At 65.0% G+C, this 11,659-nt stretch overlaps 1 protein-coding gene across 2 annotated transcripts; it reads left to right on the top strand.

The window, feature by feature from the left end:
• Positions 1-471: 471 nt before the first annotated feature.
• CRTC2 (CREB regulated transcription coactivator 2) lies at positions 472-11,343 on the top strand. 2 transcript variants are annotated; one of them, XM_054517611.1, is made up of 14 exons: positions 472-642; positions 3,190-3,291; positions 3,417-3,529; positions 3,635-3,694; positions 4,682-4,750; positions 5,229-5,332; positions 5,427-5,456; positions 5,587-5,666; positions 5,744-5,793; positions 5,923-6,167; positions 6,805-7,229; positions 8,437-8,641; positions 9,293-9,470; positions 10,116-11,343. In XM_054517611.1, the coding sequence occupies exons 1-14, from the start codon at positions 472-474 to the stop codon at positions 10,609-10,611; spliced, it is 2,328 nt and encodes a 775-aa protein (XP_054373586.1). In that variant the 3' UTR covers positions 10,612-11,343. The 2 variants fall into 2 exon arrangements, with proteins under 2 accessions (XP_054373586.1, XP_054373585.1); XM_054517610.1 differs by lacking the exons at positions 8,437-8,641; positions 9,293-9,470; positions 10,116-11,343 and having other exon boundaries at positions 6,805-8,426.
• The last annotated feature ends 316 nt before the right edge of the window (positions 11,344-11,659 follow it).

The raw sequence follows: 11,659 nt of genomic DNA, 5'->3' as shown, positions 1-11,659 counted from the left end.
CTGGGGAGGGTGGGACAGAATTTGGGGTGGGTGTTGCAGTGTCCCCCGATCACCCCCCAGGATATATGGGCTGGGGGAGTCTGGTACCCCCTAATTTGGGGTCTGGGGCGTGTCTGCTCTGTTCCTAGGCTTGGGGAGGGGGTGACCCCGCTGTACCCCCCCAGAGCCGCCCCCATTTCTGAGCCCCTCCATCCTCGTCCGTCCCATTCCCCTCGCAGCGCAGATCACGCCCTTTCCCCGCCCCGCGCTCTCGCGCTGCTCTCCGGGATTTGTAGTCCCAGCCTCCCTCACCCCCCAGTACTTCATAACCCGGTGCCTCCATTTCCCAGCGCTCCCTGCGTAGCGCTCGCACCGATCACTGGGAGTTGTAGTCCAGACACCCAGCACACGCTGCTGTTGGCACGGCCTGCTGAACTACAGAGCCCGGCGTGCCACGCGCGGCGGCGGCGGCTGAGCGGCGGAGCGGGGAAGATGGCGGCGGCGGGCGCGGGGGCCGGGCCCGGGCCCGGCGCGGGACCCTCGGCCGGCGCCGGTGCGTCCAACCCGCGCAAGTTCAGCGAGAAGATCGCACTGCAGAAGCAGCGGCAGGCGGAGGAGACCGCGGCCTTCGAGGAGGTCATGATGGAGATCTGCTCCACACGGGTGAGGACGGGCCGCGCGCCGGATGCGCCGCGGGGCGGGGGGGGCCGGGGCGGAGGAGCCGTGAGGGGCTGGGGGGGACCGGGGCTGAGGGGGTGGGGACTGAGGGAATCGTGAGGGGCTGAGGGGGGTCTTGAGGAGCTGGCGGGGGTCGTGATTTGGGGGGATCTTGAGGGGATGCGGGGGCGAGGGTGTGGGGCGGCTGGAGGGGTCGTGAGGGGATGGGGGGGCCTGTGAAGCATTTGGGAAGGGGGCTAAGAGGGGGCTAAGGAGGCTGCGAGGGTGTTGGGGGGGAGTTTAAGGGGTCGAGGGGTGCTCTGAAGGATTTGGGCTGAGGGTAGAAGGGTCCGGAAGAGCTGAGAAGGGTTTGGGGGTGTTGGAGGGGGCTGTGAGGATTTTGGGGAGGGGGTCCAGGGGGGCTCCGGGTGGATCCCGGCGTGTCCAGCGGAATCAGGGTGGGAAAAGGATCCCTGATCGCTGGGATCCCACCCCGTGTCCCCTCCGCGGAGCTCCGGGCTCTGTCCCTGTCCTCGGAGACCCTCGGGGGATGCTCAGGTTGGGCTTGTTGGGAGCTGGGAGAAGCAGGGATGGAATATCTGGGATAAATCCCACCCGGCAGCTCCGGGAAAGGCGAGTGCGGGGAACTCGGAGGGAATCGGGAAAACCGGGAATGCTCCAGATGTGGAGCTGGTCAGGAATTGCCTCCCGAAACCTGTGGGAATTTCCAACCATCCCGGCGTTTGGTGGGATTTGGTCCTTCCCGGCCCAAAGTGCAGGACGGAGGAGCGAGGGTGTGGAGTGTGGAGTCCGGGGAGGCTCGTCCAGGGGATGGGGGCAGCGCCGACCCTGGGGAAATCCAGGGAATACTCAGCAGAGCTTCCAAAACCGGGAATTTTTGGCTTGGAGAGCCCCGTGGCTCCCGGCTCTGTGGGGACCCGGGCTCTGGGATGTCACTGCCGCCGTCACAGGGACATCCTTGGGGAGTTTGGGGATGGGCTGGACTTTTCTGTCCCTTCCTGGGGAGTTTAGGAACGGGGTGGAGCATCCCCGGGTGCTTCCATCCACAGGGATTTTGGGGCCGTGTTTGCAGAGCAAACAGCTGGTTAATGTGCAGCGGGGCTGTGCTGATCCCTGCCTGGAATCATTCCTCTGGGAATTCCTTCCCTCATCCCTGCCTGGAATCATTCCTCTGGGAATTCCTTCCCCAATCCCTTGCCTGGAATCATTCCTCTAGGAATCCACTCTGGGATGGCTCCTCTGGGAATTCCCTCCCCGATCCTTGCCTGGGATCATTCCTTTGGGAATTCACCCTCTGATCCTTGCCTGGAATCGTTTATCTGAGAATTCCTTCCCTCATCCCTGCCTGGAATCATTCCTCTGAGAATCCATGCCCTGATCCCTGCCTGGAATCATTCCTCTGGGAATCCACTCCCTGATCCCTCTCTGGAATCATTCCTCTGGGAATCCACTCCCTGATCCCTCTCTGGAATCATTCCCTTAGGAATCCACTCCCTGATCCCTCTCTGGAATCATTCCTCTGAGAATCCACTCCCTGATCCCTCTCTGGAATCATTCCCTTAGGAATCCACTCCCTGATCCCTCTCTGGGATGGCTCCTCTGGGAATTCCTCCCCTCATCCCTGCCCGATCAGTTCTCGGGTGGGATCCACAGCCCCCCCCAGCTTTGCTCCGTGGTTCCTGGAGTTTTTCCCGGCTCTTTCAGAGCTGCTCCCAGGTTCCAGGCTCCCACAGGGATCCTGGCTCACAGCTCCATGCTCCATCCCAAGACCTTAAGCCCCAGCGCAGCTCCGGGCGCTAATCCCGCCAGCTGCTGCCTAAATCTCCTGGGTTTTTTGGGTTGTTTTCCTTGTTTTTCCCTCTGGATCTGGATTTCCACGGTTTTACGCTCAGGAATTCGGTGTTTCCCGTTTCTCAGCTGTTTTTTGGGCTTCAGCTTCTCTCTCCCTGGGATTTCTCCAGGCACTGAGGAGCAACAATTCTTGGATTTATTTAGGGACCCCCGGCTCCAGAGGGACAGGGGATTCCTGTGGGTTCAGCCCAGGGAATTCCTCCCTCCCCGGGCACTGGGAGCAGGGAGGGGTGATCAGGGGAACCCTGCTCTGGCAGGATGGGGGGGTTGGCCCATGCCCTGCTGCTGGGGGGTGGTGGGGGCCGTTCCCTTTGCTGGGAATCCCAGCTCTCGGGTGTTTTCTGGGATCCCCTTATCTCCCGCCGTGCTTTGCTGTGACTCCTTCCACCGGCCTTGAGTCCCGCTCTGTGCTGGAATCTCCGGGGTGGCCTTGGGTGGATGAGGTGGAAAATCCCTCTGGATCTGACTCCAGAGCCTGTCTGGGACAGGGACAGCCAGGCTCAGCCTCTGCTCTGGGACTGTGGGATCCTCTTGGGATCCCGGCTCTCATCCATCCCACTCTGGATGTACGGGAAGGGCCCGGATCCAACGTGTCCCCCCTGAAGGGCAGCCTGGGTGTCCCAGGGGGTGCTGGACAGCCCAGGACGCCCCTGACGTGTCCCCCACGCCGTGTCCCCCCAGCTGCAGGCGCAGAAGCTGCGGCTGGCCCACAGCCGGGGGCCCTTCTACAGCGGCTCCCTGCCCAACGTCAACCAGATCGGCAGCGGCGTGCCCGACTTCCAGGTGACTCCAGGGGGCGTCTGGGGACACAGGGACGCTCCCCAATCCCTTCACCCGCTCCCACGAAGGGGGGAGCTGGGGGTCCTGAGCCCTTCCTGGGTGGGCTCAGCCGTTCCCCCTCCCCTCAGGGCCCGTCCCCGCTGGATTCCACGCGGAGCACGCGGCACCACGGGCTGGTGGAGCGCGTGCAGCGGGACCCGCGCCGGATGATGTCCCCCCTGCGCCGCTACGTCCGCCAGATATCCTTTGTCCCGTGTCCCCAGCAGTGTCCCAGCCCTCCCGCCCTTCCCAGGGCATTCGGGAGCCCCCCCTGCTCTCTGTGTGTCCCTTAACGTGCCCCCCACATCGACAGCTCTCCCTACGGACCCACGTACCTGTCACCACCACCTGAGCCCAGCTGGAGGAGGTGATTCCCTGCCTGCCCTGGATCCCTGGTGCCCATTCCCATCCCTTCCCCATCCTGTTCCCATCCCATTCCCATCCTGGAGGAAGTAATTCCCTGCCTGCCCTGGATCCCTGGTGCCCATTCTCATCCCATTCCCATCCCATTCCCATCCTGGAGGAGGTGATTCCCTGCCTGCCCTGGATCCCTGGTGCCCATTCCCATCCCGTTCCCATCCCTTCCCCATCCTGTTCCCATCCCATTCCTATCCTGGAGGAAGTAATTCCCTGCTTTCTCTGGATCCCAGGTGCCCATTCCCAGCCTGTTCCCATCCCATTCCCATCCCATTCCCATCCCTTCCCCATCCCTTTCTCATCCCTTTCCCATCCCATTCCCATCCCATTCCCATCCCTTTCCCATCCCTTTCCCATCCCTTCCCCAGCCTGTTCCCATCCCTTTCTCATCCCATTCCCATCCCATTCCCATCCCTTTCCCATCCCTTTCCCATCCCTTTCCCATCCCTTTCCCATCCCTTTCCCATCCCTTCCCCAGCCTGTTCCCATCCCTTTCCCATCCCTTCCCCATCCTGGAGGTTTGGGAGTGGCAGAGGCTCTGGCACAGGCGGCCAGAGCTGCCTGGGATTCCTGGGGATTCCTGGGATCTGGGATGGGGGCAGAGGGAAGCTGCTGCCTCTCAGATTCCAGGATTGTCCCACAAAGTGGGGGTTTGAGGGGGAATTTCATCCAGTAAGAGGAATCCCCAGGGACAGGTGACAAGTCCAAGCTGCAGCTCTGTCCCTGGAGTGTCTCTGTCCCAGTATGGCGTGTGACAGCCATGTCCTTGTCCCCAGTATGGCGTGTGACAGCCGTGTCCCTGTCCCTGTTCCATCTCCCTGCCGTTCCCAGCCCTCCCAGGCAGGGAATGGGGTCCTGGATCACTGAGGGGTCCCTGCCTCCCCTGTAGCTCCTTGTTCCCCCCGCCATTGCCTCTCCTGATCCCCTTTTCCCTCAGGACCATGCCCTGGAGCAATTTCCCCATGGAGAAAGGACATTTATTCCGGCTGCCCTCGGCTCTCAACAGGTAATGGATGCATTGATTCCGTTTTCTCCCCGTTCCCAAGCCAGGCTCCAGCCCTTTCTGCAGAGGAGGTGGCCCTGGACCCCCCTGGGGAGGAGGTGGCCCCTGACTCCCCCTCAGGGCCCCCCTCTGGAGGGGTCCCTTTGCTCCCCAGTGCCGCAGCTGAACAATGTCCCTCTTTGTCCCTCGTCCCAGCCGCCTTTTCCCAGCCCTTCCCTGCCCTCCTCTGCCTTGCAACAACTCAGTGGGAACACCCTGGGTGCCCCCAGCCCCTAAAGGGTCCCCAGAGGGTCCCTGGGGGTCCCCCCATGCCGGGGGGTGGTGGAGGAGCCGGGAGCGGAGCCAGTCTGGGGGCACAGGGGGAGGGGGCACCAGGAGGGGTGTGGGGCTGGGCTGGGGGCTGTCAGTGGGGAGGGGGCTGTCGGTCAGTGGGGAGGGGGCCAGGCTGAGCCCGGATCCAGGCAGCTCTCCCCATTCCCAGGACGAACTCGGATTCGGCGCTGCACACGAGCGTGATGAACCCCACGCCCCAGGACTCCTACCTGGGCCCCTCCCAGGCCGGGCCCCCCCCTGGCCGCCGAGCTGGTGAGCGCCCCCCGCTCCCCCTGAGGGGTCTGGGGGCTCCCAGGGCAGCCCCCCCTCCCCTCTGTGCTCCCCTCACCCTCCTGCTCCCCCACAGGTTTCCTGGACGGGGACTCAGACAGCAAAGGTGAGCGTGGCACCCAGCTGGGTCCCCAGTGTGGGAGTGTTGTGTTCTTCTCTTTCTCTGTGCTGGGGGGCTCTGAGCGAACCCCCCTCTGCCCCCTCCTGCTCCCACTGACCCCCCCTGCCCTTCCCAGTGTTTCTTTTCCAAGTGCCTCCCATCGAAGAGAACTTCGATGACAACAAGCACTCGCTGAAGCCCTGGGACACCAAGAAGGTGGGTGGGGACGTCCCCCCTGTGTCCCCCAGCCCTGTGGCCTGGCCTGGCCTCATTCCCATCCTTTGATCCCACAGCTCTCGTCCTCCTCGGCCCGGCCACGCTCCTGCGAGGTCCCGGGAATCCAGTGAGTGCTGGGGGAGGCTGGGATGGGGAGGGGGATCTCAGAGAGGGGCTGGGGGTGGGAAAGGGACACAGGGGCCACTGGGGGAGCCCCTCTCCTGCTCTGATCCTGTGTCTCTCCCCCCTGTCCCAGCATATTCCCGTCCCCGGATCAACCTGCCAACGTGCCCCTCATGCCCTCGGCCCTCAACACGGGGGGGTCCCTGCCCGACCTGACCACGCTGCACTTCCCATCCCCCCTGCCCACCCCCCTGGACCCTGAGGAGGCCCCGTACCCGCCCCTGAGCGGGGGCAGCAGCACCTCCAACCTGGCCACCACCATGACCCACCTGGGCATCAGCGGCAGCGCCGGCGTCGGGCTGGGCTACGACCCCCCAGGTGAGCTGGGACCCCCTCCCTGCACCGGGGGCACACGGGGGGCCAGAGGGGGTCCCCAGGCTGGGAACTGCTCTGGGGGACACAGGAGCCTCGGCCAGTGTCCAGCAAACAGAGATGGGGACCCCTGGCCAGCGTGGGGGGACACAGATCCCCCCACCCCCCCCAGGAGGTGTCCTGGGGTCGCTGTGGCAGCTCCAGGGATCCCAGTCTGGGAGTGGGGTGGGGATGGCTCTGATGGATTTGGGGGTCCTGGGGGTGTGTGGGGGGAGCTCAGCTCCCACCTTGTTGCTCTATGGGGTCCAATGGCTTTGTAGGTCCCTGGGGGGAGCCCAGCTCCCACCCTGTTGCCCTATAGGGTCCATTGGTGTTGTGGGTCCCTGGGGGGAGCCCAGCTCTCATTCCCTGGGCTCTGACGGTGCCAGGGGTCTCACGGGGCTCTGGGAGGAGCCCATCTCCCACCCTGGTGCCCCCTCCCGCCGCTGTCCCCCTGCCCGGGGTGTGTGTCCGTCCCCGTGTCCGTCTCCATCGTTTTGTCCCCCCTCCATCCCCCGCCGTGCCCCCGGGGAGCCCCGCCCGGGCCGTCCCGGGGCTCGGGGCCGTGCTGGGGTAACGGTGCTCTCTGTTTTTGTCCCCACAGGACTCCCCTCACCTCTGCAGAGCTCCCTGAGTAACCCGTCCCTGCAGTCCTCCCTGAGCAATCCCAACCTCCAGGCCTCCCTGCGCAGCCCCTCCCTCCAGGCCTCCCTCAGCAACCCCTCGCTCCAGTCCTCCCACAGCAGCTCCTCCATCCCCTCCTCTCTCTCCAACCAGTCCCTGCCTTCCTCCCTGTCCTCCTCGCTCTCCAACCCCTCGCTGCCCACGTCCCCCCGCCCGCAGCCCCTCCAGTCCTCGCCCAGCAACCCCAGCCTGCCCTCGGGGCTGGGCGGCTCCTTCGCGGCCACCTCGCCCCGCCGGCGCGTCCCGCTCAGCCCCCTGTCCCTGCCCGTGGCCGGCGACTGCAGACGGCAGCACCCCAAACAGTTCTCACCAACAATGTCACCCACATTGTCCTCCATCACCCAGGTACGCATCGCCCCCGCTCCAGCGCCGCCGCCTCCTCTTCCTCGGCCTCCTCCTCCTCCTCTCCCCTTCCTCCTCTTCCTCCTTCTTTCCCCTTCCCCTTCCTTCTCCTCCTCCTTCCCCCTTCCTCCTCTTCCTCCTCCTTTCCCCTTCCTTCTCCTCCTCCTTTCCCCTTCCTCCTCCTCCTCCTCCTCCTCCTTTCCCCCTTTCCTTCTCCTCCTCCTTTCCCCTTCCTTCTCCTCCTCCTCCTTTCCCCCTTTCCTTCTCCTCCTCCTTTCCCCTTTCTTCTCCTCTTCCTCTTTTCCCCTTCCTTCTCCTGCTCCTCCTCCTCTCCCCTTCCTCCTTGTCCTCTTCCCCATCCTCCTTCTTCTCATCCTTCTTGAGTTCTTTCTCCTCTTTTTCTTCCTCCTCTTTCTCTTCTTTTTCTTCTTTCTCTTTCTCCTCTGCCCCGTCCTTGTCCTTGTCTTGGACCTCATCTTTGTCCTCTTCCTCCTCTTCCTCGTCCCCCTTCTCTTCCTTTCCCCTTCCTCCTCCTCCTCCTCCTCGTCTCCTTCCTCCTTGTCCTCTTCCCCATCCTCCTTCTTCTCATTGTTCTCGTGTTCCTTCTCTTTCTCTTCTTCCTCCTCTTTCTCTTCTCTTTCTCCTCTTCCCCATCCTCGTCCTTGTCTTGGGCCTCGTCTTTGTCCTCTTCCTCCTCTTCCTCGTCCCCTTTTTCCTCCTTTCTCCTTCCTTCTCCTTCTCCTCGTCTCCTTCCTCCTCGTCCTCTTCCCCATTCTTTCTCTTCTTTTTCTTCTTTCTCCTCTTCCCCACCCTTGTCCTTATCTTGGCCCTCCTCTCCCTCCTCTTTGTCCTGCTTGTCCTCAACCTCCTCATCCTCCTCTTCCTCTCCTCTCCCCTCCTCCTGCCCTTCACTTCTTGTCTCGTTTCCATCCTCATCTCACCCACACCCCAGGGCCCCCCTCACTCCCACAGCCCCTCCCCATGCTCAGGGCCAGTGGGGGGGACCCCCGTGTCCCTTCCAGGGTCCCCCATGTCCCTTCCAGGGCCCCCCATGTCCCTTCCAGGCCCCCTCCCCTCACAGGGGTCCGGCTGCAGCCGTGGCTGTTTCGGGGGTCTCAGGGACGGCTCCTGCCGGCGCCGGGGGGGCTGGGGGAGCCCCCCACCCTCGGGGGGCGGTGCTGACGCCCCCCTCCCCCTGTTGTCTCCACAGGGCGTCCCCCTGGACACCAGCAAGCTGCCGGCGGAGCAGCGGCTGCCCCCGTACCCCTACGGGCAGCCGGGGATGCTGCTGGGCTCCCAGCCCCCCCCGAGGGCCCCCGCGCCCCCCCCCGCGCCCCTACAACCCCCCCTACACCCCCGGGACCCCCCTGGGGCAGCCCCTGGCACAGCCCCACGGAGACTTCGGCCTGGGCAGCGTGAGTGGGGCACGGCGAGGGGGACGTGGGGACAGGGACACTCTGGGGGGACATGGGGACGGGGAGGGGGACATGGGGACAGGGACACTGGGGGATATGGGGACAGGGAGGGGGACATGGGGACAGGGACACTCTGGGGGGACATGGGGACATGGACACTGGGGGGATATGGGGACAGGGAGGGGGACATGGGGACAGGGACACTCTGGGGGGATATGGGGACAGGGAGGGGGACATGGGGACAGGGACACTGGGGGGACATGGGGACAGGGACACTCTGGGGGGACATGGGGACATGGACACTGGGGGGATATGGGGACGGGGAGGGGGACATGGGGACGGGGACACTCTGGGGGGACATGGGGACGGGGAGGGGGACGTGGGGACAGGGACCCATCAGGGGGGTGGGGAGGGGAACATGGGGATGGGGGACCCTGCATGGGGGACATGGGGATGGGGACCTGTCAGGAGGGTCCTTTTGGGGTGGATATGGGGTCAGGGGGGTAAGGGGGACATGGGGGTGGGGACCCTGCATGGGGGACATGGGGACCCTCTGGGTGGGTCACTGGGGGAGAGATGGGGTCAGGGCACCCTCTGGGGGTCTCACCTCCCTCTGGGGGGGTCTCACCTCCTGTGTCCCCCCCCCTGCAGCTGGAGCAGTTCGGGATCGGGGAGAGCCCCCCCGGGAACAGCGGAGGCTTCCCCGAGGATTTGGGGGGGGCCCTGAGTTACCCCCCGAGCGAGGGGGGCTACGACCCCCCCGGCCTGAGCCGCCCAAACCTGAGCAACTGCAGCCGCCACGGCCCCATCCCCAACATCATCTTCACAGGTGGGGGGGCTGGGGGGGTCCTGGGGGTCTCTGGGGGTTTGTGGGGTGTCCTGGGGGTCTCTGGGGTGTCCTGGGAGGGGAGCCTGGAGGGGCTGGGGATCTCTGGGGTGTCACAGGAAGTTGGGTGGGCAGGGGGCTCTGTGGGGTGTCCCAGGGCTCTCTGGGGTGTCCCGGGTGTCTCTGGGGTGTCACAGGGGCTCCGTGGGGTGTCCTGGGGCTCTCTGGGGTGTCCCGGAGGTCTCTGGGGTGTCCCGGAGGTCTCTGGGTTGTCCCGGGGCTCTGTGGGGTGTCCCGGGGCTCTCTGGGTTGTCCTGGGGCTCTCTGGGGTGTCCTGGGGCTCTCTGGGGTGTCACAGGGGCTCCGTGGGGTGTCCTGGGGCTCTCTGGGGTGTCCCAGGGGTCTCTGGGGTGTCCCAGGGCTCTCTGGGGTGTCACAGGGGCTCTGTAGGGTGTCCCGGGGGTCTCTGGGGTGTCCCAGGGCTCTCTGGGGTGTCCCGGGGCTCTCTGGGGTGTCCTGGGGCTCTCTGGGGTGTCCCAGGGGTCTCTGGGTTGTCCTGGGGCTCTCTGGGGTGTCCCGGGGCTCTCTGGGCTGTCACAGAGGGTTTGTCCCTGCTGACCCCCGTGTCCCCCCCACCCTTCCCCGCAGGCGATTCCCCCCCCGGGCTGTCCAAGGAGATCGCCACGGCTCTGGCGGGGGTCCCGGGCTTCGAGGTGGAGGGGGGGTCTCTGGGGGGGCTGGGGGGGCTGGAGGAGGAGCTGCGCATCGAGCCGCTGACGCTGGACGGGCTGAGCATGCTGAGCGACCCCTGCGCGCTGCTCACCGACCCCGCCGTCGAGGATTCCTTCCGCTCCGACCGCCTCCAGTGAGCCCGGGGCGGCCCCGGGGCCGCGCCCCCCCCCGCCATCCCCGCCCCCGGGGCCGCCCCCCGGCCCCGCCGCCCGCTGCGCTCCCGCTGAAAGGCCGGGACAGCACCGGGAATGCACCGGGACAGCACCGGGAATGCACCGGGAGGGGCGGGAACGGGCGGCCCAAACCCGGCTGGAGGGAGCTGCGACCCCCCCCAGTCCCAGAAAAATGGGCGGGGGGCTCCGTCCGGACCCCCCAAACTGTTGCTGTCAAGGGCTGCGACCGCCTCCAGTGAGTCTGGGGGGGTCCGTGCCAAGCCCCCTCCCCAGTTCCCGCTCTGGGAATTGGCCCCACCTGTCACCGTCATCCCAGGAAAATCCTGGGAATGTGGGGAGGGGGCTCCAGCCGCGGCTCTCAAGGGCTCCTTTTGCTCCTTCCGAGGCTGGGGGGGGGTCCCCAGCACCCCCCAGTTCCTCTCCCCCCAGCTCCCACCGGGTTCTGTTCTCCAGGAAAACCCCGGGACCACCTCGGGGTGGGGAAAGTTGGGGAGGGGGAGACAATCCAGGCACCCCCCCCCCCCCCAAACATCCTGGGGGGTTCCACCCAGCGCCCCCTCCTCTAATTCCCACCACCCCCAGACCCCACCTGGCACCGAACCCCGGGAAATTTTGGGGAGGGGGCTGCAATCCAGCACCCCCGGGTGGGGCTGTACATAACCCTGTAGGTAGAGACCCCCGGGGGGGGCTCGGGGGGGCCGCTTCTGCCTTTATTTTATCATTTTTCCGGCTAATCATCATGTTTAAGGAGAAATCCCGCTCCCCCCTCCCCAATATGTACCCCCAGCCCCCCTCCCCAAATTACCCAGCTGCCGGGGACGTGTAGAAAGCACTTGTAACTTTGCCCCCCGCCCCCCTCCCCAAAATTGGGGGGCCCGTCCGCGGGTGGGGGGCCCTGGGCCCCCCCCGGAGGGAGCCAGAGTGATTTATTATTATTATTATTTTTTAAAATATATTCTATGTTAATTAAATCCCCCCCCTCCTGCTGGCGTGTGGTTGATTTTGGGGAGGTTAAAAGGGGGGGTTCAGATCCCCCCCCCCCCCAGTTTCTGGGGGATTTGGGGGACGGGGTTCTGAGGATTTTGGGGAGGGGGCTCTGAGGATTTTGGGGGCGTTCTGAGGATTTTGGGGGGTTCTTTCTGAGGATTTGGAAGGGGTTCTGAGGATTTTGGGGCAGGGTTCTGAGGATTTTAGGGAGGGGGTTCCGAGGATTTTGGGGGAAGTTCTGAGGATTTTGTGGAGGGGTTCTGAGGATTTCAGGGGAATTCTGAGGATTTTGGGGAGGGG

The sequence above is a fragment of the Molothrus ater genome, chromosome 29 (genome assembly GCF_012460135.2).
Source record: "Molothrus ater isolate BHLD 08-10-18 breed brown headed cowbird chromosome 29, BPBGC_Mater_1.1, whole genome shotgun sequence".
NCBI classification, from domain to species: Eukaryota; Metazoa; Chordata; class Aves; order Passeriformes; family Icteridae; genus Molothrus; species Molothrus ater.
Note: the sequence above shows the minus strand (reverse complement) of the source record. Positions and strands in the feature narration are given on the sequence as shown.

Excerpts from the sequence above, each read along its gene's own strand:
- CRTC2 (XM_054517610.1), top strand. The coding sequence starts at position 472 with ATGGCGGCGGCGGGCGCGGGGGCCGGGCCCGGGCCCGGCGCGGGACCC. Across the intron at positions 4,751-5,228 it reads CTGCCCTCGGCTCTCAACAG|GACGAACTCGGATTCGGCGC; the intron begins GTAATGGATGCA and ends CCCCATTCCCAG. Across the intron at positions 5,794-5,922 it reads TGCGAGGTCCCGGGAATCCA|CATATTCCCGTCCCCGGATC; the intron begins GTGAGTGCTGGG and ends CCCCTGTCCCAG.